Genomic DNA, 24,933 nt, shown 5'->3' on the forward strand with positions numbered 1-24,933 from the left:
TGCCTCCCGGGTTTACGCCATTCTCCTGCCTCAGCCTCCCGAGTAGCTGGGACCACAGGCGCCGCCACCTCGCCCGGCTAATTTTTTGTGTTTTTAGTAGAGACGGGGTTTCGCCGTGTTAGCCAGGATGGTCTCGATCTCCTGACCTCGTGATCCGCCCGTCTCGGCCTCCCAAAGTGCTGGGATTACAGGCTTGAGCCACCGCGCCCGGCCAATTTCTTTTTCTTGAGACAAGGTCTTGCTCTGTTGCCAGGCTAGAGTACAGTGGCACAATTATAGCCCACTATAACCTTGAATTCCTGGGCTCAAGCAATCCTCCCACCTTAGCTTGCTAAGTAGCCAGGACTACAGGCACATACCACTTTTTAAAATTTTTCTTAGAGACAGCTTTTCACTATGTTGCACAGGCTGGTCTTGAACTCCTGGCCTCAAGTGGTCCTCTTGCCTTGGCCTCCCAAAGTGCTGAGAATATAGGTGTGAGCTACCACACCTGGCCTTTTTTCATTTTTAAATAAATCTTTCTCCAAAACCCCAGCACATCTACACAAAAATAATATTCCTATTAAAAGTCTGAGAATTGTCTGCAATTTACAGCACATTTGAAACTTTAGGAGAACTGACCCCACCTCCATTTCCCGTGCTGTTTTTGTATTTGGTTTGGAATCATGATTCCAGTGAACGTGTAGGAAATAAAGAAATATTGAACTTCAGAGAAACCAGAAACAGAATATCTGTGTGGATTGATTACTTACTCATTATTTTAGGCCAGTGCTTTTATTCTCTTTGAAGTGAGAAAGACTGTATTGCAGAAACTAAAGGAAAGATTGTATACACAGAAAATGACTTTCAATACAAATCTTTTAAAAGGTAGATCGTTCATTGAATTACTGATCAATTGAACTTGATATTATAAAATGGAATCTAGTTAAGCCTTGAGATACTTGAATATTAACATGGATGATTTGTCTACATTTTTAAAAATTATGAGAACGTCCTGTTCAGTTGAGAGACTGCACCTGAGCACTTCTTCCCCTCCCTTCAGAATCCCCACCTGATAGCCGTGAAGCTGTAGAAATGGAAATAAATCCAAAATAGCACCGAAACCGGGAAGAAGGGCCATCAGCAAACCAGAAATTTAGTTGTGTTTCTGGAAAGACAAAAGTAATAAGACCCTACTGAAAAATACGCCTGAACAGGGAAGGTCGTCACACAGCAAAGGAAGAATCAAACAGAAACAAGCTTTAGTGGTGGTGGGAACAGCCCCCGGGAGCCCCAGGAAAGACCACATCTCCACTGACCCCCAAGAGAGAACAAGTGCGAATTGTTTGCAGTGATGGGAACACCTGGCCATCCTTCAACCATTACCCCTCCAGCCCCATCCTCACGGATTCCCACACAGAGCTTTCAGGGTGATTTTTTTCTCAAAAACCCCCCAAAACAAAAAATACAGTAATCGTTGCTTAAAAAAAAAAAAAAAAATTAAAAAATGAACAGTTCACTCCTCGTTGGGAACTAATAGCAAAGAGAGAAACAGAATAGATTCTAAGATAGTACCAGACCTTAAAAATAGATGACATCGAGTAATGGCAGAAGAGTCAACTATTTCTCGAGGGAAATAAACAAAAATTCTACACACCTAAAGTACAGTGCGTTACATTTTTCTTAGAGGAGTGGGTGGAGGAAGGGCGTGGTCCTGCAGCTTGCCTGGAGGCTTCTCTTCTCTTGAGCCCTGAATGAATCCTTCACGTCGACGTACCCTGCCCACTTACAAAGAGCCATAAATCAGCTCTTCCCTACAAGGCATAGGTGTGTTAGAAAAATCGATCGGTATACTGATACAGGAAAGCCACACCAACTACCTTGGTTAACCAATTTTTTATTTAAAAATAGGAATATATAACCAGTGAGCACCAAAAAGAAAGACTAGTCCCAAAGGAAATCTAGGAAGTCTAATTCAAGGAAAAGAAGAAAAAAGTTTCAAGCATAATTACAGTCCTTAGAAAGATTTGAAATTATTTGTGTTAAATAAAAAGAGAACAGATTGGTATGAAAAAGAGGTAATTACAGAACAAACGAACACTTGAGAATTAAAAATATGATTGACGAAATAAAATCAATAGGAGGGATGATAATAGCTGAAGTCTGAAGCCTTGAATAGAAAGTTGAAAACTTTTTTTTTTCTGAGTATAAAGCGAAACACAAATGGAAACTGTGAAAGGGATTGAAGATACACAGCCAGTCAAGGTGGCATGGTCAAAATCCAGCTAGTAGTAATACCAGGAAAAAGAAAATGGAAAGGAATGAATAATAACAGAACTAGAGCACCAAGGGAAATGAGCGACTTACAATCAGAAAAGAAACGATTACTAAAAAAGGAAACAAGACCATGAGCAAGGGCCAGAACAAACAGGACAGCGGAGGACCAGACTCCTAATTCAGAAACTGGGGTTATCAAGCCCAGAATATAAAATTAGAGCCCTCGCATTAATTTTTGGAAATAACAGAGAGGATTGGAAATGCGGTAAAGAGCAAGAAAACTTGGAGGAGTGTTAAACAGAACTTCTAGGAATAAGAGAACATAATAGAAATTAGAATTTCCATGGGCGGGCATAACAGCACATTAGACATAGCTGAGAAAGAATTAACGAACTGGAAAGTTCAATTTAAGAAATTATCTAGAATGCAGCCTAGAGAGACAGAAATGGAAAACAGAAAATGAGTTAAGAGACATGGGGATAAAGTGGGGAAGCCTAACATACATCTAGCTAGAATTTCAGAAAGGGAAAGGGAAGCGAGACAGTACTGAAGAAGATGATTGATGGCTGAGAATTTTCTAGACTTGAAAGACATTAATCTACAGAGTCAAGGAACCCAGTGAATACCAAGGATAAATGGAAAAAAAAAAAAAAAAAAAAGTCCACACTACACACATTGTAGCTAAACTGCACATAAAAATTAAAATACCCTTTAATATCTTAAAAAACTCAGCCAACTTACAGCTGACTTCACAACAGCATCAGTGGGAACCCACAAGCAGAAAAGCTGAAGCATCACTGAGTTGAGAAAAAATAACTATCAGCTTAGGATTGTGGATCTTGCAAAAAAAAAAAATGTAATGAATCGAGACGTTTTCAGACAAAAGCTGGGAAAGTTTACCACCAGTAAATCCTCGCAAAAGAAATTTTAAAAGACATACTTTGTTCAGAAGGAATGTGAGGTGCGAGAAGGATTAAATGCAGTGAAAGTAAATATGGGGAAAATTTAAACAATGTTGTTAATGTATTAAGTAATCAAAATAAATACAATTGGAATCCACAAAACAATAGCATAACATAAGATGAGGAGAATTTGGAATTAAAATCTTCCAAGTTCCTGTAATTATTTCAGAGAAGGATAAAAATTTTAACTTTGGGCTTTGATAAATTAAGTAAATATTTGCAATTTTTAGGGTACCAACTAAACTATAGTAAAAGGTATTTAACCTGCAAACCAAATGTGGAGAACATCTTACAAACCAAGTTAAAAATAGAATATGAATACTATTAGTTAATCCAAAAGAATTAAAGAAGAGAAAATGAAACAGAGTATATGGAAAAATATAGTAGCATAAATTAAATCAGTAATTTAAAGGCCGGGTGTGGTGGCTCACGCCTGTAATCCCAGCAGTTTGGGAGGCTGAGGTGGGCAGATCACTTGAGGCCAGGAGTTCAAGACAAGCCTGGCCAACATGGTGAAACCCCATCTGTACTAAAAATACAAAAATTAGCCGGGTGTGGTGGCGCGTGCCTGTAGTCGCAGCTACTGAGGAGGCTGAGGCAGGAGACTCGCTTGAACCCAGGAGGTGGAGGTTGCAGTGAGCCAAGATTACACCACTGCACTCCAGCCTGGGCAGCAGAGTGAGACTGTCTCACAGGAAAAAAAAAAAAAAAATCAGTAATTTAAACAAATGGATTAGATGCAATGATTCAGTAACAAATAATGGCCAAATGGATTAAAAATAAAACTCTAGCTCTGTGCTATTAGAATGACACATTTAGAAATTAAAGATTCAGAAAATTTGAAAGGAAAAAGGATAGGAAAATATATGCCAACCAAATACTGATGAAAAAGAAGATGATATATGTATTCTTCTACCAGAAAAATAAACTTTAAGCAAAAAGCATTACTACAGTTAAAAAGGGTCACTACCCAAGGTACGACTTACCATATGGACAAAATAATTGGATATATGTAAATTCCAAATAACATAGCTTCAAATTTTTAAAAGTAAAAATCACTAAATTACATGGAGAAATGTATTATCTTAATGGGAGATGTAAACATAAATTCGTAACTGTTATATCATGCAAACAGAAAAAATGGTAAGGATACATAAGATTCAAACAACACAATGAGCGAGACTATATTACCCAACAGCTGCAGAATATGCATTATTTTCAAGCAGACAGGGAACAGTTATGAAAATTGACAACTACCATACCATAAAGCAAGTTTCAACAAATTTTTAAAGATAAAAATATTGAGCTTCTGCACAGCAAAAGAAACTACCATCAGAGTGAACAGGCAACCTACAGAATGGGAGAAAATTTTTGCAATCTACTCATCTGACAAAGGGCTAATATCCAGAACCTACAAAGAACTCAAACACATTTACAAGAAAAAAACAAACAACCCCATCAAAAAGTGGGCAAAGGATATGTACAGACATTTCTCAAAAGAAGACATTCATACAGCCAACAGACACATGAAAAAATGCTCATCATCACTGGCCATCAGAGAAATGCAAATCAAAACCACAATGAGATACCATCTCACACCAGTTAGAATGGCAATCATTAAAAAGTCAGGAAACAACAGGTGCTGGAGAGGATGTGGAGAAATAGGAACACTTTTACACTGTTGGTGGGATTGTAAACTAGTTCAACCATTATGGAAAACAGTGTGGCGATTCCTCAAGGATCTAGAACTAGAAGTACCATATGACCCAGCCATCCCATTACTGGGTATATACCCAAAGGATTATAAATCATGCTGCTATAAAGACACATGCACACGTATGTTTATTGTGGCACTATTCACAATAGCAAAGACTTGGAATCAACCCAAATGTCCATCAGTGACAGACTGGATTAAGAAAATGTGGCACATATACACCATGGAATACTATGCAGCCATAAAAAAGGATGAGTTTGTGTCCTTTGTAGGGACATGGATGCAGCTGGAAACCATCATTCTTAGCCAAGTATCACAAGAACAGAAAACCAAACACCGCATGTTCTCACTCATAGGTGGGAACTGAACAATGAGATCACTTGGACTCGGGAAGGGGAACATCACACACCAGGGCCTATCATGGGGAGGGGGGAGGGGGGAGGGATTGCATTGGGAGTTATACCTGATGTAAATGAGGAGTTGATGGGTGCTGACGAGTTGATGGGTGCAGCACACCAACATGGCACAAGTATACATATGTAACAAACCTGCACGTTATGCACATGTACCCTAGAACTTAAAGTATAATAATAAAAAATAAATAAATAAATAAATAAAAGATAAAAATATTATATTGACCATGATCTCCAACCACAATATGATTAAATTAGAAATTGATAATGAAAATATGACTAGTAGGGAAAACACATGTTTAGAAATTAAGAATCTCTTCAGATATTAGTAAATATTTGGGACTGAAAGGTAATAGAAATACCTAATATTAAAACTGGAGGAAGAAACTAAATTAGAGGGAAAATTGCAGCTTTCCCTCTAAAATACTCATACTAGAAGCCGGGTGCAGTGGCTGACACCTGTAATCCAAGCACTTTGGGAGGCTGAGGTGGGCAGATCAATTGAGGTCAGGAATTCGAGACCAGCCTGGCCAACATGGTGAAACCCCGTCTCTACTGAAAATAGAAAATTTAGTTGGGTGTGGTGGCGGGCACCTGTAGTCCCAGCTACTCGGGAGACTGAGACAGGAGAATCGCTTGAGCCTGGGAGGCGGATGTTACAGTGAGCCAAGATCCCACCACTGCACTCCAGCCCGGATGACAGAATGAGACTTCGTCTCTAAATAAATAAAGAAATGCCTCATACTAGAAAACAAAAAAATTAATGAACTAAGCATCCATCTTAAGAGCTGAAAGAAGAGAAAATAAACCCAGAACAAATGGAAAAGAGATTTACAAAACAAAGACAAAAGCAGAAATTAGTAAAATAGCAAAGATAAAAGTTTAAATGTCAATGGAGCCAAAAGTGTATTCATTGAAGATATAATACAGTTGACACACTTTCCAGAGAGATTGGTCAGGACAAAAAGAGAAAAGGCACAAATAAATAATACTAGGAATCAAAAAGGGAAAAAATGTGATGCAGATCAAGAACAAAAATATGAGCAAAATTGTGCCAAAATGTTTTCAAAACTAGATGAAATGACTGTGATTAAAATGATTCTTCAGGCATTATATGTATATATGTAGATGTTTTATGTGAAATTTACATATAAATATAACCTGAATAATCTTATAACCATTTTAACAATTGGCTCAGTAATTTTTAAAAAATCATTCCACACACACAATTTCAAGGCTAGACATTTTTACCAGGGATTCTACCAAAGTCACAGGAAGAGGTAATTCCAAACCTACACCCTTCTTCAGATAGTTAGAAAAAGCCAGCGGTTCTCAACTCGTTCTGTCAAGGCAGTATAACTTTGATATCAAAACTCGACAAGCCAATACAAGAAAAAGAATTTACAGGTATCATTCATGATCATAAATGTAAACATTCTAGGTCAAATATTTAAATTCCATCCAGCAAAGTACAAAATTTATTTTAAAATATAACTCATAATTAAGAAACTGTATTTATTTTAGGAATTCAAAGTTGGATTCTTTTTATAATATTAACATGATTAATTATATTAAAATATTAAAGGAGAAAAATATGATTGTTTCAATAAGTTAAGAAAAAGCATTTGATAAAATTCACTATACCTGATTTAAAGGAAAAATAGCAAATCGGGAATAGAAGCCCACTTCATTAACACAATAACAGTATCTGCCAAAAAACCTCAAAACAGCCATCCTATTTAGTGTTGAAACATTTGCAGCATTCCCCTCAAGATGAGGAACAAGACATGAGTTCCACTTTCATGCAACATTATCCTGCACATCCTTGGTCGAGGCAATAAACTAAGAAAAAAAAAGTATCTGTTAGAAAGGAGAAGAAAATTCATTTTCTCAAATTATCTTGTCTATGCGGAAAACTCAAAAGAATCTACAGACTATTAGGATTAATAGGAAAATTTAGCAAGATTTCTGTATACACAATTTCATTTCCCTACACTAACAATGAGTTTAAAACAACTTTTAACGTTAGCATAAAAATATAACTTACTAAGCAATAACCCTGTCAAAAGATGTGTTAAGACCTCTATGGTGAAACTTAACCATCTATTGAAATATGTTAAGAAAGGTCAAAATAAGTGGAGATGCCTAATACCAAGTACATGAATTGAAAGATGCAATGTTGTAGAGATACAAGTTCTCTCCAAATATCTGTAGATTTAGTACAGCTCCAGTCAAATTTCCAACTTGCGTGTATATGGAAATTGACAGACTGATGATACTCAAATTTATACAATAGAACAAAGAGCTAGGAATAGCTCAGATGTACGTGAAGAGCAAGGTTGGAGCTTCGCCTTACCAATATTTTAAAAATACATATTAAAGCTTAGTAATGAGGGCGGTAATAGACAAATTGAGCAATGAAAGCGATTGCATAGAGACCCGGAAGTAGATCCACAGGTGTTTGAAAACTGGACTCATGGCAGAGATGATGATGTAGATCAATGGAGAAAGAATGGACTTCGAGTACCATAATAACTGGTTATTTCTAGGGAGAAAAACGAAACTAGCTCCTATCCCACACCATATACAAAAACCAATCCAGGCGTTTTTTAAAGATCAGTAAAAGTATATGCTTTTAGAAGACAGTATAAAACATTTTTCTGATGTTTTTCTTAAATCACAAAAAGTGTCAAATAAAGAAAATGATCTATAAATTTGAGTACATTAAATTAAGAAATTAACATTATCCAAAGATAACAGAGAAAGTAAAAAGGCTAACACTGGGAAAAGGTTTTTTTGTTTGTTTTGTTTTTGAGACAGAGTCTCGCTCTGTTGCCCAGGCTGGAGTGCAGTGGCCTGATCTCGGCTCACTGCAACCTCCGCCTCCTGGGTTCAAATGATTCTCATGTCTCAGCCTTTCTAGTATCAGCCTTTCTAGTAGCTGAGACTACAAGGCGCCTGCCACCACGCCTGGCTAATTTTTGGGGGGTTTTGTTTTTGCATTTTTAGTAGAGACGGGGTTTCACTGTGTTAGCCAGGATGGTCTCCATCTCCTGACCTCGTGATCTGCCCGCCTCGGCTTCCCAAAGTGCTGGGATTACAGGCGTGAGCTACCACACCAGCCAAGTTTTATCTGTATATTGAAAAGTTATACACACACACACACACACGACTATATGTATGCCTCTTATTGAGACAATAAAATGTTTCTATGAATGAGAAATTAATACTAAAAAATAATTTTTAAGATACGACACAGAAGAGCAAGCACAAAATATGTACCTCATTAGTGCTCAGAGAAATGCAAACAACACAACAAAATGTTATTCGACGTTGTTAAATTAGAAAAACCTTTAAAACCTTGATCATAACGAGTGTTGGTGTGGAGGTGAATCAGTTGGAAGTCTCAGGTACTGTCTGGGGAGTGTTAATTTGGAAATCAGTTTTGGATTCCCTGCTCCAGGTGGCCATATGGAAGTCTTAAGGCCGAGAACTCCTAACATGTGCATGAGGAAGCGTGTTCATGAATGTTTTCTGTTCTGTTGTTCATAATGGAAAAAATCTAAATGTCCATCAGAAGAAGAACAAATAAGAAACTCTGGTATATTTATACAATAAAGTATTGCACAGCAGTGAGGATGAACAAACGGTAGCTACATGCAGTATGATGGCTAAATCTAAAATTCATAACGCTGCATGATAGAAGTGAGTCTCAGAAGAATGCCTAGGTATGGTTAGAGTCGTATGAAGTTTAGAAACAACAGTGACCAAAAAAGAGTTAATTTATTAATACACACATAGGTGGTTAAAAAGGAAAAAAAACAAAACAAAACAAAACTCTCCAGAAAACAAAGAGAATGATTGGCACACAATTCTTTTTTTTTTTTGAGACGGAGTCTCACTCTGTCGCCCAGGCTGGAGTGCAGTGGTGCGATCTCAGCTCACTGCAAGCTCTGCCTCCATGGTTCATGCCATTCTCCTGCCTCAGCCTCTCAAGCAGCTGGGACTACAGGTGCCCGCCACCACACCTGGGTGATTTTTTTGTATTTTTAGTAGAGACGGGGTTTCACCATGTTAGCCAAGATGGTCTCGATCTCCTGACCTCGTGATCCACCTGCCTCGGCTTCCCAAAGTGCTGGAATTACAGGCGTGAGCCACCGTGCCCAGCCACAGTTGTTTTACCAGTAGCTGGTGGGAAGGGCGGGAAGAGATGGAAGCCAGTGAAGGCACGTTTGATGATGTTCCATCCCTGGCCTGGAAGGTGTTTTCACAGTTCCTTCATTTTACTGCTTTGAAAGTGTCTATGTACATTTCATGTAAATATACATTTTATGTTCACTAAATGTGTACTCTATATAACACTATTTTAGGGAGAACATAACCTTAACTTGAGACAAACCTGTGACGTGGCGGAACGTAACAATGAGAATTCATTTAACATAAATGTCGGGAACATTTGCACTCATTCCACCTTGGTGACATTCCCTTCTGTTCAGGTCTGCTCAGGCTGCTTTGTTCTTTAGTGACTAATATTTATATTGTCACAATAATGCAAATTCTCATTATTGGCTTACAATTTTTTACTTGACCTATAGGCAAGACCAAAAATTAAATTATTAACTAAATTAATATTAAGGAGGATGACTCAATAGTTACTGAACAGGATATAAATATTTTAAATCTTGGTGATATAAAAGGAAAGATATAGCTGTGAGTGGGGAGGTGGGAGGGAAGGATAGATGGGTGAGTTTCAGAAAAGATACTGTCAGAAGGTGATTAATCAAGAGAAATAAGATTAAATATATTTAAAGTTACAAATGCCCACTAGAGGCACTAAAAGTAATAACAGAACTAATGAAAATTATAAGTGGGGGGGAGAATATTAAATACCTGGCCTCCGTCTAAAGTTGGTACATCTAGAAATAAAAACACATTGGCTGGGCATAGTAGCTCACACCTGTAATCCCAGCAGTTTGGGAAGCCAAGGAGGGTGGATTACTTGAGGCCAGGAGTTTGAGAGCAGCCTGGCCAACACGGTGAAACCCCGTCTCTACTAAAAATACAAAAATTAGCGAGGCGTGGTGGCATGTACCTATTATCCCTGCTACTCAGGAGGCTGAGGCAGGAGAATCATGTGAGATCACCCGGGAGGCAGAGATTGCAGTAAGCCGAGATCACACCACTGCACTCCAGCCTGGACACCAGAGTGAGACTCCATCTCAAAAAAGGAAAAACACGTCACTTAGACTAATGATTGAAGGGCTAACAGAATTTTTTTTTAAAAAGCAAGCAAAGTCATTACCTTTTCTTTTCTGTTCATTTTTTTTAAACCATAAACATGGATTGCTTTTAATATAACTATGTAGAAACATTGCAGCATATGGCCGGGCACGGTGGCTTACACCTGTAATCTCAGCACTTTGGGAGGCTGAGGCAGACAGATCACAAGGTCAGGAGTTGGAGACCAGCCTGGCCAATGTGGTGAAACCCCGTCTCTACTAAAAATACAAACATTAGCCGGGCATGGTGGCAGGCACCTGTAGTGCCAGCTACTCAGGAGGATGAGGCAGGAGAATCACTTGAACCCAGGAGGCAGAAGTTGCAGTGAATAGAGTGCACCATTGCACTCCAGCCTGGGCGACAGAGTGAGACTTCGTCTCAAAAACAAAACCAAAACAAAAAAAGTTGCGGTATAGCAAAACTTCCCTCTGCAGAATTCAGTTTAATGCAGGATTGTTTTGATTTCCTTTTCAAAAAACATATTTAGTCCCTATATGACACTATTGATGGAAAGCAAGATACTCCAACAGTGCAGTCCATTCAAATGTTTAAAGAGCATGAATTCCACATTAGTTATCTTTATGCTCCCAACAGCACCCAACATAGAAGTCCTCTGTACATTGAGTTAAAAAGGTAACTGTTATAATTTTTTTAAGTGACCTACTGGAGTCAGCAAGCTGTTTCATGCCCCAAACTGTATATTCCATTTCACTGGCGAGGGTACCTTACGCATCTTTTCCCACTGCAGCATGGGATTCTGTATTAGTGACAGATCGTCGGAACAGGAGACACATACTGAGCACCTAGTATATGTTAGGCAATGTGGAAGGCCCAGTCAGACAAATATGGATTGTCAAATTGAAAGTGGATAATATATATAGATGCAAAGATTTTACATATATTTACATATATATAATATACATGTGCATATATAGTTCTTTCTGTGGCTCATTTTTTCCCCTCTTCCTCTCTGTAATTGTATTTCCACATGTAAAATGGCTTCGCTGCACCCAGCTTATTAGTGACCGATGCAAGTTCCCTCCCAAAGAGACCCGTGTGGTATCCATCATGAAAACAGCTGACACAAACAGGAGGACCCTGGAGAACTCTCTTTGGATGGTGGGGCGGGACAAGAAACATCTCCTGTGCACCCAACTGAAAAAAAACAAAAATCGTACTAATGTTCTAGAATGTTCCATTACATTCATCATTTTCCCTTGGGTCCTAATAAAGAGAAAATAATTCTCAATGGTGTATGCATTTAAACATTTCAAGTTAACTTCAGAAATTGCATCACCTAACATTTCAAGATGTTGGGGGAAATTTTGTGTTTTACTCTTTCTGAAGGACAAAAATAGTTTTAACCCCATCTCATTCCTGACCAGCTTACTTTTCCCCCCACAGAAAGGCAAATTCGTTATCAGCACTGAAGTTGCTGAGAACACTCCCTCTCAGACTGTTCGCCATGTCCTGTTTGGCCCCACTACATCCTTCCTATTTGCCAGAACCTATTCTGTTTGCCCTGTTGCCACAACATAAGTGCTACTAAGAGCAAAGATAATCAGCTGCGCGTCTGTCCCTATGCTGAAGCCAGCCCAAGACTTGGGCAGCGTTATTGGTCAAGGCGAAACATATTTCTTCAAACATCCAAGCAGTGCCTTCGTTTTTATTTTCAGCTTCCTGTTTTCTGACATAAATTCTTTGGGAATTTTACCATTGCCTGCTGCTTCCAAGTCTGCTGTTTTCCATTCTTCATTAAGATGGGATGTGGTGACTACTGGAGGCTAGAGACTGGGGAAAGTAACCAATTTCACCAAATTAAAGGAGGTTGGGGAAAAGGATCCATGTATTTGAGGAAAAAAATGTACTTCCATTTAGTTTTGTCTTATATAATGTAGGTGTTATAACTCTCTGTTTCAGGATTACAGGAGGGATTGTGGTTAGTCCATGGAAAAAATGTTTCTGCAAAGTACTAAATTATTTTCCAGCACTAAATCCAGTTGAACAGGCCTTACTAGCCTCGTAAATGAGTGCACCACAGACCTTGCCTGGAAGACAAAAGAAAATACACAAGAAGGAGCTGTAAAGCAAGTTTATTAATTTGCTACTTTAGACTTTGTTTCAACATGGTTTGATATGTATTGAGGCCCTGTCTAATCAATGTTTGTTATCAAGGCAGTTAAAACAGATTTTGTGACTTTTGTTTTTCCCCTCATCTGACCAGCTTTTAGCCAAAGTCACTCATAGCTGTTCTGGCACTGGATAAATGTCTGAGATAGATGTACGAACTGTAGACACCGTGTCTTCTTTTTCTCACAACTGTTTATTCCTATAAGAAAAAGAGAAGGAAATATAAAGTTTGCTTTTGAGTTCAGTTTGGGCAGTACCTTTGGGATATGTTCATTATGTAATTGAGGGAGTCATTCCTGGGACTAGGTGAACACAAGCTAATGTTGACAGCTGACAAAAGGGGTATGGTATAATGTGTGGGCCTGAGGACCTGAGCAGTAGACCAAGGGATTCTGGAGCTCTCCAGGCCTGACTTGAAAGAGCACAGCAGAGCAAGTTACTACCACAGACCTATTTCTTGCAACTCACAGCCTTCTCTGGGGTGTACTAGCTCTGCACAAGCATCAGGAAACACACGAGCCCACAGTCTCAGTTATCAGTGACTTCTTCCATCGCCAAGCCTCAAGGAAATACAAAGAAACTCCTTACAAAATGAAGATGCATGATTCAAACCACCAATTGATTAAGGATTGGGAATTATATTAAGCCTACCGCAAACTACAGGAAGTGAACTGGTTCCAAGCTCCTCCAACTACATACTACTTGTTAATTCCTCAATGATCACAGCCCACAGAAGCGTTTCCTTAACTAGCCTTTCGGATGGTCAGAAAGGATTTCTGGTTTACATCTCATTCTGCTTTAAGCTTTGGGCCCCAGAACCTGCCACCAGGGCTCTCCATGGGGTATAAGAAAGGGGGATCTTGGGACCTACAGTGCAACCTCAGTGTTCAGTAAAAATTCTCTCCTCCTGGCCGGACGGGGGCTCAAGCCTGTAATTCCAACACTTTGAGAGGCCGAGGCGGGCAGATCACTTGAGGTCAGTTCAAGACCAGCCTGGCCCACATGGTGAAACCCCGTCTCTACAAAAAATACAAAAATTAGCCAGGTGTGGTGGCAGGCGCCTGTCGTCCCAGCTACTCGGGAGGCTGAGACAGGAGAATTGCTTGCACCCAGTAGGTGGAGGTTGCAGCGAGCCGAGATTGTGCCACTGCACTCCAGCCTGGACAACAGAGTGAGACTTTGTCTCAAAAAAAAAAAAAAAAAAAAAAAATTCTTTCCTCCAAGTCCTGATTCAGCCTGACCTGGTTTGGCTTGTGTTCGCAGAAGCAATCAAAGTTCAAAGTGCCTTGGATATAGAATGCCAATGGGTTTATTTCCTGAAATTTTCTGTAAAGTGAAGTGGAAGGAAACAGGTTCCATCTGTAAGATATTCATCTTCTGGCGAGGTCTCCACTGCAAGCCTCTGGTTGTTTGCAAATAGCTTCTCAGTACCTACTCACAGATCTGTGCCTGGGCAATTCTATTGCAGAGAAGAAATTATTTTGCAAATCCGGTTCTCAGACAATAAAAGATGTTTTAAAAGCCTCCTGCTACACATTTTGAAAGATTGTTAATAGGAGCATGGAAATATATTTAATCTCTCTTAAATCTTAAAGACTGTAAGACTCATATGTCGGTATTTTTTTCTGCTTCCTTTTTAAGAGAAAGGTGATGCAGAGCCAGAGAGTCCAGACAATGGCACATCGAATACATCGTAAGTCTCTTTCGTTTTTCTATCAGAGATGCCTCTTCTTAAATATGCCTCACAAAATGAGATAGTGCGAGTATCTTGTAATAGTAATAATGATGATGGAAGGAAGCCCATGGTTCTCTTTTCTCATGATAATGTCTTTTTAAATGCTTTGGGTGCAGATGCATTTTGAGGGCTTTTTTATGCTTTAGCAGAGTAAGAGGAATCTTGAAAAATGCAGATGCTTCTCTTTATGAAGTAGAAATGTAATGAGATTTGAACATGTGTGCTGGGGGGATTTGGTTGGAGACTTTCAGCATCGTCTTAAGAATTACAGAACTTTTCACACTTTAACTGGGAGGTATACTGTCCCACACCGCTGTGCAGTAACAGGGTCGTTTCAGAAGCTTGCCATCTGCAACCTCACCTTGGAATTATGTGAAAAGTACAGTTATCGATATCTGTGGAATCTCCAGAGTTTTTTTGAATTAACAAAAGCAGTTTTAAAAACATAAGAAAAAGCCCTTATAAAACATGTGCTCCTCACTCTGTGTTTCGTCTGTTTCTTCTCAATATTCAAGGAATCCAAATATGTTTTTACTGATTAATTTGATGCCAAATTGATATACCAACATTTAAATTAAAAAATTCATGAGCTAACACGTGACTTTATTTTAGCTCTGTAAGAGTCAGTAACAGGTTTGCTCCTTAAATATCTTTATTTTTATCACTTATGAGCAGTGGCGTGTGTTTTCTTATTATAAGACAGGCTTTGTGAATGTATCTGTATGGGGATCAGTGTTCTTATTACTAAGCATTTTTTAAGTGCTATTGATTGGAAATCAGTTTGCAGTAAAATATTCAGTGTCTTATTTTGCCCAAAATCTGTTTCTTGGTCTAGAAAGATCCTTTGGCTTAAATAGGAGAGATGTATATTTCATAAGAGATATGAATATATGTTTGTCTTTCTTAAGATACTTCCCTAAAAGTTCTAAATAGTTCCATTGTCCTGCTTTCAGATGATATAATGAATGTGACTGGTCTTAAATGGTTAAAATATTACTAATTTTTAATTTTTGTGTGTTGTAAAATATAATGGGAAAGGCTTTTAATGCCATCTGGAGGCATTCTAGAGAACTGAAAAGGGTAGAATCATTGGAAATTCAGTTCTTTTGAGTAACATTAGAAACTGCATAAAAATTCATGCAACCAGAATGTAAGCTATTTGGGGGAAGTTGTATTTTTTAATAAATTATTTTATAAAAGTTTTAATTGTAGAAACATTTTTTTCAAATTCTCAATAATGAAATTATTTTAAAGACTGACAAAGAACGTAAAAAGTATGTTGGAAAGTGACTAGCATCCTACGTTTAATTTTACGTATTTTAAAATCACATTCAGTAGGCACCCATTTGGTTAGGACAGTTGGATGTGCTTTTAAAGTTCTCCTTCCCTCACGTATTTCTAAAAAGTCCATTCCCAGCCAGTCTCAATGGCTCACACCTGTAATCTCAACACTTTGGGAGGCCGAGGCAAGTGGATCACTTGAGGCCAGGAGTTTGAGACCAGCCTGGCCAACATGGCAAAACCTCGTCTCTACTAAAAATACAAAAATTAGGCAGGCGTGGTGGCACACACCTGTAATCCCAGCTACTCGGGAGGCTGAGACACAAGAATGGCTTAAACCCAAGATCATGCCACTGCACTCCAGCCTGAGTGACGGAGTAAGACTCTGTCTCAAAAATAATAAATAAAAAAATAAAAAGTTTATTCCCTAAAAGCATTGGTTTGCTTTACTCCGTACCTTATTTCTTATCATATCTATAAAAGTAGGTATATTGGCCAGGCATAGTGGCTCACGCCTGTAATCCCAGCCCTTTGAGAGGCCAAAGCAGGCAGATCACGAGGTCAAGAGATCAAAACCAGCCTGGCCAACATGCTGAAACCCTGTCTCCACTAAAAATACAAAATATATATATATATATATATATTAGCTGGGTGTGGTGGCACACACCTGTAATCTCAGCTACTCAGGAGGCTGAGGCAGGAGAATCACTTGAACCCGGGAGGTGGAGGTTGCAGTGAGCAGAGATCACGCCACTGCACTCCAGCCTGGGCGACAGAGGGAGACTCCATCTCAAAAAAAAAAAAGAAAAAATATATATAAGTTGTCTGAGGAATTACTTTTAAACCCTCTGGAAATATAAAAACAATGGGAGCTTGAAGCATCACCCCATATTCCTGCCTTTTTGAGCAAAGCAGTTTCTTAGGCACCTGCCTCTTAAACTAGAAATAACAGGTTGCAAGCATCTCTCCTAAAAGTGGAGAATTCTGAACTTGAAACCACTCGAGACCTCTAACAGAGGTTCTGTTATAATTGGTATGAGGTGCAGTATGTTACGGATAAAGAGTGAGATTCAGGATGCCTTCGATTTGTGTAGCATTTTACATTCTTATGTGCAGCATCTATCTGAGCTTCTTTAGGTAGGTAGGATAGAGATAATATCCGCATATTATGGATAAGGAATCTGAGGATCAGAAAGGTCACTCCAGGCCAGGTGTGGTGTCTCACACCCATAATCCCAGCACTTTGGAGGCCGGGGCAGGTGGATCACCTGAAGTCAGAAGTTTGAAACCAGCCTGGCCAACATGGCGAAACTCCATCTCTACTAAAAATACAAAAATTAGCTGAGTGTGGTGGCACGTGCCTGCAATCCCAGCTACTGGGGAGGCTGAGGCAGGAAAATCACTTGAACCTGGGAGGCAGAGGTTGCAGTGAGCTAAGATTGTACCACTGAACACCAGCCTAGGCAACAGAGTAAGACTCCATCTCAAAAAAAAAGAAAAGAAAAAAGCGTCATTCCACGTAAGTGAGGAGTTAGAGCATAAACCTTCTGATTTTTACCCATTTTCCATACTAAGGTGGGTGTGGGTCTCAAGAGACAAACTAAGACCATGAGTCACAATAAGTAGGAAAATTGGGAGCAGAGGATTTGTTAAGTGGGAAGCATGTTAGTTTGGTAGGGCTGCCAGAACAAAGTACCAGCAAGTAGGTGGCAAAAGTAACAGAAATTTATTTTCTCATGGTTCTGGAGGCTGGAAGTCCCAGTCAGGGTGTCAGCAGGGTTGGTTGCTTCTGGGAGATGTAAAGAGAGGAGTTGTCCCAGGCCTCTCTTCGCTTGTATTTGACCATCTCCTCCCGACATGTCCTCACGCAGTCTCTCTGTGCACGTCTATCTCTGTGTCTGTTTGTATAAGGTCAGCATTCATATTGGATTAGGGCCCACCCTAATGATCTCATTTTAACTTCATTACCTCTGTAAAGACCCTGTCTCTAAATAAAGTCACATTCTGAAGCACTGGAAGTTAGGGTTTCAACATATAAATTTTGGGAAGAAATAGTTTGGCCCATAACATTAAGGGGCAGAGTAATCAGAATGATTCAGGAGTCAGGTAAACAGAACCAGGGGTACACAGATTTATGAAAATGGGAAAAGAGGAGACAGCCTGAGTAAAACATGAAACATGATGGGCTCCATGGCAGCTGAAGGAGTGGAGCAGAGCAAAGAAAATGGGGCTAGCAAGCATGGGGCACTAGGAAAGATGCCTCTTTCACATTCATGGTGTTGTGGAACTGGTGTGGCTTCAGCAAAGGTGCCTGTACATCCCTCTGTCTGTATAACTCTATCACCCTGAGTCACTAAAGCCATTAAATGGGCTTAAATTGTAATCCAAGGTTGGGAGTCTCCGAACAGAAGAGCTTATTTCCTAAGGAAGCATCTTTCTTCATGGCCTCCTTTAAAAACAGGAGATCTATCATGATTGGTTTCAGATGGTCAATGCCTGGCAGTACAACACAGTCTGGACAATACCTGAGTAACCCATCAATATGTATTATTTAGTGATCCTATGAGCATTCAGGATGATGAAAGAAGTGATTTAATCTTAACATGTACACACACACAAAAGCACAAATTAAAATGTCTGTGACAGACTTCTAGTTATATTAATGATGGAAGAACTTATCTTGGACTAACTGTCCGGCAGATAGCTGTTATAAACTCTGGACAAAATACTTTTGTTAAAAATAACTATTTGTAGTCTAACTAAAAGAAGGCAGAGAATGTAGGAAATTTGATCCTTGAAAGAGGGTCACTGGACTGAGTGAGAACTACGTTTATTTAGCTTCTCCCATGAGGGTATGCCCCAGTCCACAAAGAACAACTAGAACTCAAGGAGAAAGCCAGAACTGTAATGGCTTGAGGTGTCAAGGGATAGAGTTCAGGGCTGCCAGAGTGGCTGGGAATTGAGTAAGTCACAGAAAGAAAAGAGCCCTCCCTTCTGTATATAAATTTCCATCAATCCTTGAATAACCTCTAAACTGCATATGTGTGGGGAATATGCCAGTGAGCCTAGTGGAAAACAATTACTAGAAAGCCAAAAATGCTGAGCAGAGATTTCAGCTGCTGCCTACTGCCTACAGCTACTGCCTACAAAGTTCAGAATCTGAATCCTACCCAAGTTAGAGGGGCTCGGTAAATGCCTCAGATTTTCTATTGAAACCCCAGAAGGGGAATGTGCTTTCAGAGTAAAGGGGTCACCCTAACATTAAGGGCAAAACCAAAACAGATCCTTCCTAACAAAGTATAACACTAAATATCTAAAAGCTCAAGCTAATCAGCTAAAGGTTTTATTGCCTGATAGAATAAAAAACAATCAACACTGTTTAAAAGAAGAAAAGAGAGTTGAGAATCTCTAAAACAAAATTTACAGTGTTCATTAACCAAAACTTAAAAGACATATGAGTAGGAAAATGTGACCCATAATCAAGAGAAAAAATAGCCACTGTAATAGACCCTGAGATGACCTAGATGTTAGAATATTCAGACAAGAATTATAAAGCAACTACTATAATATGTCCAAGGATGTAAAGGAAAACATAGTCATCATGACTGAAAAGAAGGAGAATCTCAGCAGGGTAATGGAAACCAATCTAAGAATAACCAAATGAAAACTCTGGAACTGAAAAATGTAACATTTGGAATAAATGAAGCGTAGAAAAGACAAAACTTAAACTCATATCAATAAGAATTGTTCAATGTGAAAATCAGAATAAAGATTAAAAAACAATCAAACCTCAGTGAATTATAAGATAATGTCAAGTAGTCTGATATACATGCATTGTGGTGCCAGGAGGAGAGAAGAGACAAAATAGACCCCAAAAAATATCTGAAGGAATAATAGCTGAAAACTTCCCAAACTGGATGAAAACATTACTTTATAGATTCAAGAAGCTCAGCAAGCTGCAAGCAAGATAAACAAATAAAACTACACCGTGGAACATTATGGAAAACTAAACAGAGAAAGAAAATCTTTAAGACAGTCAGAGAAAAACAGTCTTATACACAGGGGAACACAGATACAATTAACTGAAGAATTCTCATCACAAATATGGAGGCTGTAATACAGCACAGTGGCATCTTTAAGATGCTGAAAGACGAGAAAAAGGAAGAATTGTCAAGCCAGAATTCTTTTTTTTTCTCCTTTTTTTTTTTTTTTTTTTTTCTTTTTTGAGACAGAGTCTCACTCTGTCCCCAGGCTGGAGTGCAGTGGTGCTCTCTCAGCTTACTGCAACCTCGGCCTCCCGGGCTCAAGCAGTTGTCCTGCCTCAGCCTCCTGAGTAGCTGGGACTACAGGTGCCCGCCACCACACCCAGCTAATTTTTGTATTTTTAGTAGAGACAGGGTTTCACCATGTTGGCCAGGATGATTTCAATCTCCTGATCTCATGATCCGCCCACCTTGGCCTCCCAAAGTGCTGGGGTTACAGGCATGAGCCACTGTACCCAGCCCAGAATTCTAAATAAGCAAAAATATCCTTCAGAATTGACAGTAAAATAAAGACATGTTGGGATGTACAAAATATGAGAGAATTCATTTCCAGTAGGCCTACATTACAGTAAATTGACAAAGAAAATTTGTCAGACCAAAGGGTAATAATATGAGATGGAAGCTCAAACCTAAGAGAAGAAAATATTTATAGGAAATAATAAATATATGGGTAAATCTTTTTTAAATTAACGTAAGAATCAAAATATTATTTTGTGAGATTTGTGATGTATGCAGATGTAAAATATATAACAAAATAGCACAAACAGTAAGGGAAAGCAAGTGGAATTTTACACATCTGCAAGGTTTTTACATTTTATGTGAAGTGATATGATATTAAATCTAAGTAGACTGGGAATAAGATAAAGATGCGTGGTATAATACCCAGAGAAACCACTAAAAACAAATATCCAAAAGCAGCAGAGCTAAGAAGTCATTGCAGGAATTAAAATAAAATACTAAAAAATGGATTAACATAAAAGATGGCAGGAAAAAAACCAGAAATGAAAAACAGAAGGTATCAATAGAAAAGAGATTGAAAAATAGTAAACCTGAACCCAGTCATGTTAGTGACTGCGTTAAATACAAATGGACTCTCATAGTCCGTTTAGTGTTGCTATTACAGAATACCTGAGCCTGGGTGGTTTATGAAGAAAAGAGGCATCCTTAGCTCACAGTTCTACAGGCTGTATGGGAAGCAGGGCACCAGCATCTGCTTGGCTTCTGGTGACGGCTTTTGTGCTGCATCAAAACATGGTAGAGAAGGGCAAAGGGGCAGTGGGCAGGTGCAAACAGAGAAACCTAAGAGATGGTCTGGCTTTGCAACAACCTACTCTTCCAGGAACTCTTCCATCCCCTCTAGAGCTAATTTATTATCTCAAGAGTGAGAACTCACCTCCAGGGAGGACATTAATCTATTTTTGAGGCATCCACACCCATGACCCAAACACTACTCTCTAGGCCCCAGCTTCCAATACCACCACACTGGGGATCAAATTCCAACATGAGATTTGATGGATACAGACAAACCCTACCCAAACTATAGCATGGACTGAAAACTCCAATTAAAAGGAAAAGATTGTCAGACCAGCTACAAAATTAAGACTGCTGGCTATCTACATGATACATACTTTAAATAAAACACGAGTTGGTTGAAGCCAGAAGACAGAAAAGATAAACTGTGTAAATAATAAGCATAAGAAAGCTGATGTGACTGTATTAGTGCTACCAAATAGACTTCAAGACAAAGAGTATAAGAGGCAAAAAAGGATGTTTTATAATACTCAAAAGGTCACTAGTAAATTCTATGAAAACCTTAAGATATATTTATATCAATGAACACCAACAAATGAACTAACGCTCTTATACAAACTTTCAGAAGATAAAGGGAGAAGGAACACTACCCAATTTATTGTATAAGGCCAGTACAACCCTGATACCAAAACCTGACAAACTTTATAAGAAAAGAAAAATGTCACACAATATCCCATCAATGTTTACACAAACACTGATGCAAAAATTCTTCACAACATATTAGCATATCTGATTCAGTGATACATGAAAATAATGTCATTCACTATGACTAAGCAGGATTTATCACAGGGATGCATGGTTGGTTTACCATTAGAAAATCACTTAATGTATTCCACTATACAAAGAGAATAAGGGAGAAAAACCACATGGTCCTCTAAATAGATTCAGAAAAAGCTTTTGGCAAAATGGAACACCCATTCATGATTTAAAAAGAAAAAAAAGCCACTCTCAGCCAACTAGGACTAGAAGGAAACTTATTTAATCTAATGATGGCCATCGGAAAAAAAAAAAACACCTGAAAAACTTACTGCTAACATCATATTCAATAGCGAATTTCCAACTACTTCCTCCTAATATCAGGAATACCACAATGATATCTACCCTTATCACCTCTATTCAACATTGTCCTGGAGGTTTTGGTCAGTGCAGTAAGGCAAGGAAAGGAAGTAGTAGACATAAAGCCTGAAAATAATTATTGTTTATGGACAAAGTCCTAAGAATCTAAGGACTACTACTAAACAACTGCTAGAATCAGTAAGTAAACTTAAAAAGGTCAATATCCAAAAATCTATTGTGTTTCCATTTATCAACAATAAACAATTGGAAAATGAGATTTAAAAAGCAATTCCATTTAAACTGACATAAAAAAACATAAAAACTGAATAAGTGTAGCCAAAGACATGTGTAAGACCTGTATAATGAAACTTACAAAACATTTATGAGAGAAATTTAAAACCTAACTAAATGGAGAGATGTTCGTGAATTGGAAAACTTGATAGTGCTGACATCTCGATTTTTCTCATTCTGATCTATGGATTCAACACAGTCTTGATCCAAAGGCCTGCAGGACATTTCTGTAGAAAATGGTTTTACAGATTCTAAAATCTTTATAGAAAATCAAAAGAGGTAGCCAAAATAATCTTGAAAAACAACAAAGTTGGAGGCCTTACGGTACCTGACTTTAAGACTTATTGTAAAACTGAAGTAATTTAAGACAGTGTGGCACTGATATAAGGGCAGACAAATCAATAGAAAAAATAGTCTAGAAATGGATCCACACAGATATGGTCAACTGATTTTCCTCAAAGGTACCGAAGCAGTCCAGTGGGGAAAGCCGGGTCTTTTGAACGAATGATGCCAGAGCAACTTCTCGGGAAAAATGAATCTCATACCACATACCATTGAGATGGAGCATAGATCTCAATATAAATGCTAAACCAACAAAGTTTCTAGAGGAAAACAGAAGACAGTATCTTTACAACTAGGAACAGACAAAGATGTCTTACGGAGGTCACAAAACCACACAACATGAAAGAAAATTCTAATGGATTGGACTTCATCAAAATTTAAAGATAACTGCTCATCAAAATGAAAAGTCAAGCTACAAACCGGGAGAATATATTTGCAATACAAGTATCTGACAAATAATTTGTATCTAGAATATATAAGATACTCTAACAATTCAATGACAAAATGATAAATTTCTTAAATGGACAAAAGCTTTGAACAGAAAAAAGAAGATACACAAATTGGCCAATAAGCAGATGAAAAGGTGCTTTTCACTAATAACATTTATTTTAGGGAAATACAAATGAAAGCCACAATAAGATACCACTATACACCCACTAGAATGGCTCAAATTAAAAAGACCAATACCACTAAATCATGGTAAGCATATGGAACAATGTAAACTCATGCATTGCTAGTAGGAGTGTAAAATGGCGTAACAATTTTTGAAAACTGTTTGTTTCTTATAAATAAACACACATTTATTGCATGACCTAGCCGTTGCATTTGTAGGCATTAATACAGGAAAAATGAAAAACATATTCATTAAAAAGATGCATGCAAGAATATTCATAGCTAATTGATTCGTAACAGTGCAAAACTGAACCCCAGTGTCCATCAACTGGTGAATAAACAGTTGTGGTATATTCATACAACAGAATACTTCTAATCAAATAGCAACAAACTGCTCACACTATAGCATGGATCAGTCACAGAAGCTTATGTTAAATGAAAGAAGCCAGACACACAAGAGTGTATACTGTAAAATTTGCTTTATATGAAGTTCAAGAAAGCAGGCAAAACTAATCTACAGAGATAGAATTTGGAACCGGGGTTGCTCTGAGAGGCTGGGGATTGATTGGGAGTTGCCATGATGGGATATATATATATATTTTTTGTTGTTGTTGTTGTTTGTTTTTGAGATGGAGCCTCACTCTGTTACCCAGGCTGGAGTGCAGTGGTGTGATCTCAGCTCACTACAGCCTCCCCCTCCTGGGTTCAAAAGATTCTCCTGCCTCAGCGCCCCCAAGTAGCTGGGATTACAGGCAAGCACCACGACGCCCAGATAGTTTTTGTATTTTAAGTACAGATGGGATTTCACCATGTTGGCCAGACTGGTCTCGAACTCCTGATCCAGTGATCCACCCACCTTGGCCTCCCAAAGTGCTGCGATTGCAGACGTGAGCTACCACACCCAGTCTATGTATTTATATACATATATGATAAAAATATTTATGTGACAGCTTTTTTACCTGATAATAATTAACCTGTTTTGAACACTTACCTTAACAAGGTACAACTCTTGGCACTTGACATGTTTTATCCCCTCTAACCCTTACAGCAATCCAGAAATACTCCCTTTTAACCAGCAGAAAGAGGCAAATTAATGTACCTGCATTTATTAGCTTAAAGTGGCAAAGCCAAGAGTTGAACCCAAGATTCAGGTCCTAGAAGCCAAGCTCTTAACCACTGTCCCATTCTGCTACTATCCCAGAGCTCTTTTATTGTTTCTCTAGAGACAACAACCATCCCAAGAAGACCAAGTAATTGAAATAATGCCTGAAAAGCAGCAGGTCAACATCCTGCTAGACTGTTGACTGTACTAGAAAAATTCTAGGAATAATGAGCAAATGAAGATTTCCAAGATTCTGTGAAGGCCACAATTTGGCAGGATCACTGTGCATGCTCAGTCCCCATTGACCACCACTGAAAATCCACTCTCAAGTCAAGGGTCAGTTACACAGGCTTTTAGTCAGATCCCGAGAACATACCATTCTACATTTGTAGGTAACCCTCAATT

At 38.6% G+C, this 24,933-nt stretch overlaps 1 protein-coding gene across 1 annotated transcript in view; it reads left to right on the forward strand.

Annotated features, from left to right (window-relative positions):
• The window catches only part of AFF3 (AF4/FMR2 family member 3), a 580,919-nt gene that overhangs the window by 372,773 nt on the left and 183,213 nt on the right, over positions 1 to 24,933 (forward strand). Inside the window, exon 10 of the mRNA XM_025354195.1 lies at positions 14,397 to 14,448. Coding sequence (XP_025209980.1) covers positions 14,397 to 14,448 — 52 coding nt within the window. The remainder of the gene's footprint in view (positions 1 to 14,396; positions 14,449 to 24,933) is intronic.

Source organism: Theropithecus gelada, chromosome 13, assembly GCF_003255815.1.
Source record: "Theropithecus gelada isolate Dixy chromosome 13, Tgel_1.0, whole genome shotgun sequence".
Taxonomy (NCBI): domain Eukaryota; kingdom Metazoa; phylum Chordata; class Mammalia; order Primates; family Cercopithecidae; genus Theropithecus; species Theropithecus gelada.